Below are 4,328 nucleotides of genomic sequence, written 5' to 3'. Positions count from 1 at the left end.
AGAACTTGAGCCATAGTTTCATGGTCCTGAGAAACCTGTATATTTTTGAAAATATAAAAGAAGTTTACTACAAGTTAAGTAGACAGCAACAACACAATAAGCTGCTCTAATATAGTAATTTAGTATATGAAAATATACTTTCCTACCTGTATGCTGATGAGTTTGTTTTAGAAATTTAACTAACAATGGCGCTAAAAACACAAATTCCCCTTAAATAGGGCACAAATAGATTAAGGCTACTTTACCCAAAAGCTACAAGAATAAGGTCTGTAGACACCTAAAGAGAGGTATCTAATAATTAAATAGAGCATTCATGAGCATCAACCTATAATACCAACTTTGAGAACTTTTTACTTAATGTTTATTAATTTTGAGAACTTTAACAATTTAGACACAAGTAATTACACGTATTATTCTGAACTTTGACAGAAAAGGTTGATTTCTGAAAAAAGCTTGTTCTCAGAATGAAGTTTAGGTTATTTTAGTAAAATCCTGGATTGGAATGAACACTGCAGAACCACCCACATCTCTCAAAGCAGTTAAACAGTCATCTGTGGCCAGTGATCTAGTCTTTAGTTTCTCAGAGGATGAATCTTCCCCAGTCTTCATTTCTTTACCCTTCTTCCCGCAACCTCTTTATTCTAGCTATTCTGCTGCTCCTTCCTTGAAACCATCAAATTCAATGGAGTGCAAGAGTGCCACAGACTTGTACCTCCAGCCCACTGGACTCTCAGGGCTCTCTTCATGGCAGCCCACACTTACAGTACCATGAAAAGACAGCATGGTGATAGTCTTCCATCTTATCTTCCCTGCCATGCCTCACTTTAAACACCTGCAAGCCTCAATGGGTAACAAACATCTATGGTGACAGAAATAGAAACTTCAACATTAAGGGACTTAAATGGCCTTCACTGTCACAAAACCTGTTTCATTTAAATATCTGACCTTTTAGCCAGTTTCAGAAGCCCTGAAAGCATTCACTGGGTTTCATCAAGCAATCTTAACAAGAAATAGTCTTATACAAACACTTAAGTTAGTTTCATATACACTAAGCTGATACTACTATTGAAAATGGTCCTATCCTACCTCACCAGCTTATTCCCATCCATACACTAACACTTTCATAAACATGCATGTGGCCATGCGTCATGCCCGATCATGAAACCTAACCAGGTCAAAACAATGTTTTCCTTCGGTGCTGGTACAATTTTAACCCAGACTAGCCTGGCAGATCTGAGTTTGTGCTGACACAAACATGGGGAAAACTGACAGGACTACTACTGTTGGCAACTGTATCAATGTAACTGACAGATAAAGACTGTAGGTCACAAGACCTGAGCCAATCTGTACTTTAAGAAAATTAATCTCTGAAAACTTTCACAGCTAGCCACACAAAGAAACTACCAGGAATACTTTTAAAAAAAATACTATTTTAAAGTAAAGTTTCTTTAAACTCTACTTACCTCTGAAAAAAATCCACTATATTTGGATGAGGGGCCTTCTGTTTGAGATGAGCCAGAGTCACTAGAATTCAGCAAGTGTGTACGACTGTCGTTGTGCAGTTTTGCTGGCAGATTCCCTGCACAAGCCAGTTCATTTTCTTTATTTGCCATGTCACAGCCCCTAGATTTAGGGAACTGTTTCTTTCCGTAACAAGGCTTTGGAGTATAACAATGGACTTTTCTTTTACAATATACTACTTTGAAAAGAGAGAGGGGACTGGTCACCGTTTTTCCAACTGTTATTCTGCAATAATAAAGTGGTATGTTAGTGAAGGTTGCTCTAAACCTAAGCAATACTTTGTGTTAAGTTAAAAATATATCATTATGAATTCCGCAGTCAACTTGCGGGTCACTTAAAACATTTTATCCCCAAGATAACCTAAATGTCATGAAGGTGTATCAGAAGTAAGAGCTACCACCAATATTTTTCTCCTGCTTTTATTAATGTGGAGACTCGTTATTATGGAAGTGGACACAAGAACCAAGTACTGTCAGTAAAATTAAGACCTATCTTCCATTTGTGTCTGCTTGGGTGTTGTAATAGTTTTAAACCACTTCTTCCTCCCTGCCTCCCTCTCACTTGAAACTCAGACTCTACACAGCACAGCCTTCCTACCTGTTTGTGTACAAAGCCAGCTGTTTTGGAGATTTCTTACCCTGGGAGAAAGGGAAGAGAATAAAAAAGCTTTATTACTAAAAAGGATCAAACATTCCCACAGTTTGTCAAAAAGAAGTCCTGCTTTACCTTGGCCTAAGTTTACCACAGATTCCCTTCCACCCACTCTTCCTATTCTGCAACTAAAGCACAGCTACATTAGTCTTCCTATAATCTTCAAGTATTTCAGTGACCTATAGATGGACTAGCTCTGCCACAGCTGTCCTTGGAGCACCACGCTCAGCTACAGGCTTAGGGTATCTTTGGCAAGAGAGGGGATTGTGACATCAGAGAGATTCTTTAGTTACTAGCAGACTAAAAACTGTGACAATATAAAGAGACTACTGGAATCGGATGACAAAACTGCATTACTTGTCTCACACATACATTTAAAGGCCCATAACACAGCAGATGCTAGTATTGGGAAGGATGACAGCAGAACATCTCCTGATCAAAGCACAACAGGAAAAAAAAAAAATCAAGACTGCTGTAGACAACACCAGCTTGATTATCCTGAATTCATGCATATGAAACACATTAGCACCCTGACACCAATTAGGCTGCATGGGACAGTGATATCCCAGAGGAATCACAAAATTCGTTCAAGGTTGTGACACACAGATTAGCAAAACCTTAGCATGTAATGAAGATGAGTTGAATTGTGACATTCTGGCCTACCTTTTTTTCATTAGTAAACAAATTATTAAAAATAAAAAAGCACTAAGATGGTCAAGTTAGAAATATGTATTTTCATATAAACAGGTACTACACTCATATACTGCAGGCATTTCCACTTGAAAAATTATACTACTGTTAACATTTATGTTGTGTACATCAACAAAACAATACTATGATTTTCTTTGGTAACACCAAGTCATAAAAAAAATCATGTGGGTTTCAATACATAATTTCAATAAACAGACATAGATGATATTGGCATCTTCACCACTGTTTAAAGTGATCTTACAGTAAGTTTACCTCCCTAGTACTTCCTCTGTACTCCACCGCCTTACTTACTGTTCAGCCAGTAACACAGATAACAGGTTATGAGAAAGTGTTTCTGACTAGCAAGAATCCAGTGAAAGTACACGTTACTAGTCAATGTGGTAGATCGAGCTGTACGATAACAAGATGACAGGTCCATTTCAATGCAGGTATTTCACCTACCCCACCTCTCACTTGTGCCATGTAGCTCTCTTGGCAAGAGAACTTTTTGATGATAGAATTGCTATACTGAAACAGTTCTTGGCTAGACTGCAGAAAAGTAGGCGTGAGTAAAATCGTATCAGTACCTACTGCTCACGTGGACGATACAATGCATGTATCTGTGTAGTCACTGCCTGTGCCTATTATAATGCATAGTTTTAATAATATAATCGCTGTTCAAGCTAAAGTTCTATTGCACATCTGAACATGAAATGCCCAATAGTGCTATGCTTCTAGTTTTAGACTACTCAGAACTATGAACTTGTTTGAATGTTTACTTCAGTTTCATCAGAGGACATAAAAAACCAAACAACTTACCTCCTTCATGATCTTTTTAGTGGAAGAAGAGATTCTTTTTCTGGGGAGATCAATGGGATGACCTTCAATATGCAATACTTTCTGTTTTCTAACATTGTGGGCTTCAGATGCCATAATCTCTCAAATCCCTGTTTTCAAGGGAAAGATAGTTATATTTTCCTAAAACATTCAGTCAACTTTTTTCAAACGCAGCTGGCAAAACCAGTTAAGACAGTTCAACTATTCACAAGATGTTTCATCATATAAATAAAAGACATCATCCTTTCGCAAATGTTAGCTGGAGGCCTTATCATTAGTAATGTGCTGATGAGCACTTCAAAATTCCCATTTAGTTTTCTAAAAGGGAACAAAACCAAGCCCGCCCCAAAGAAGCAGAAGCAGAGATTGTGTTTTTCAGACCAGCTTAGTACACCTGCACTGAGGGGTACCATACAGACAAGAATAAGGCAGTTCATGAGATTTTCCTCCACATCTCACGCTACGTATTTCGTCTGCCACCTAGAGAAAAATAGTTGGTCCCACAACTGTTTCCAAGTGAGCAAAGGCAGCTAAATAAAAATAATCACTGTTTTTCAGGAAGAAGGCAAACTTCATCAAAATAGCAAAGGTAAAAAAATGGAAGTGAAAGATCTCCCCTTAATTTATTG

The 4,328-nt window shown here is 37.8% G+C and overlaps 1 protein-coding gene across 1 annotated transcript in view; it reads right to left on the bottom strand.

Moving 5' to 3' along the window:
* The window catches only part of KATNBL1 (katanin p80 subunit B-like 1), a 9,359-nt gene extending 5,547 nt beyond the window's left edge, over positions 1–3,812 (bottom strand). The window contains 4 exon segments of the mRNA XM_009320982.1: positions 1–35; positions 1,464–1,746; positions 2,119–2,159; positions 3,682–3,812. The exon segment at positions 1–35 is cut by the window's left edge and continues 1 nt beyond it. Of these exon segments, the coding sequence (XP_009319257.1) occupies positions 1–35; positions 1,464–1,746; positions 2,119–2,159; positions 3,682–3,795 (473 nt within the window). The 5' untranslated portion in view covers positions 3,796–3,812.
* Between the last annotated feature and the right edge of the window lie 516 nt (positions 3,813–4,328).

The sequence above is a fragment of the Pygoscelis adeliae genome, unplaced genomic scaffold (assembly GCF_000699105.1).
Source record: "Pygoscelis adeliae isolate BGI_AS28 unplaced genomic scaffold, ASM69910v1 Scaffold3, whole genome shotgun sequence".
Classification (NCBI taxonomy): domain Eukaryota; kingdom Metazoa; phylum Chordata; class Aves; order Sphenisciformes; family Spheniscidae; genus Pygoscelis; species Pygoscelis adeliae.
Note: the sequence above shows the minus strand (reverse complement) of the source record. Positions and strands in the feature narration are given on the sequence as shown.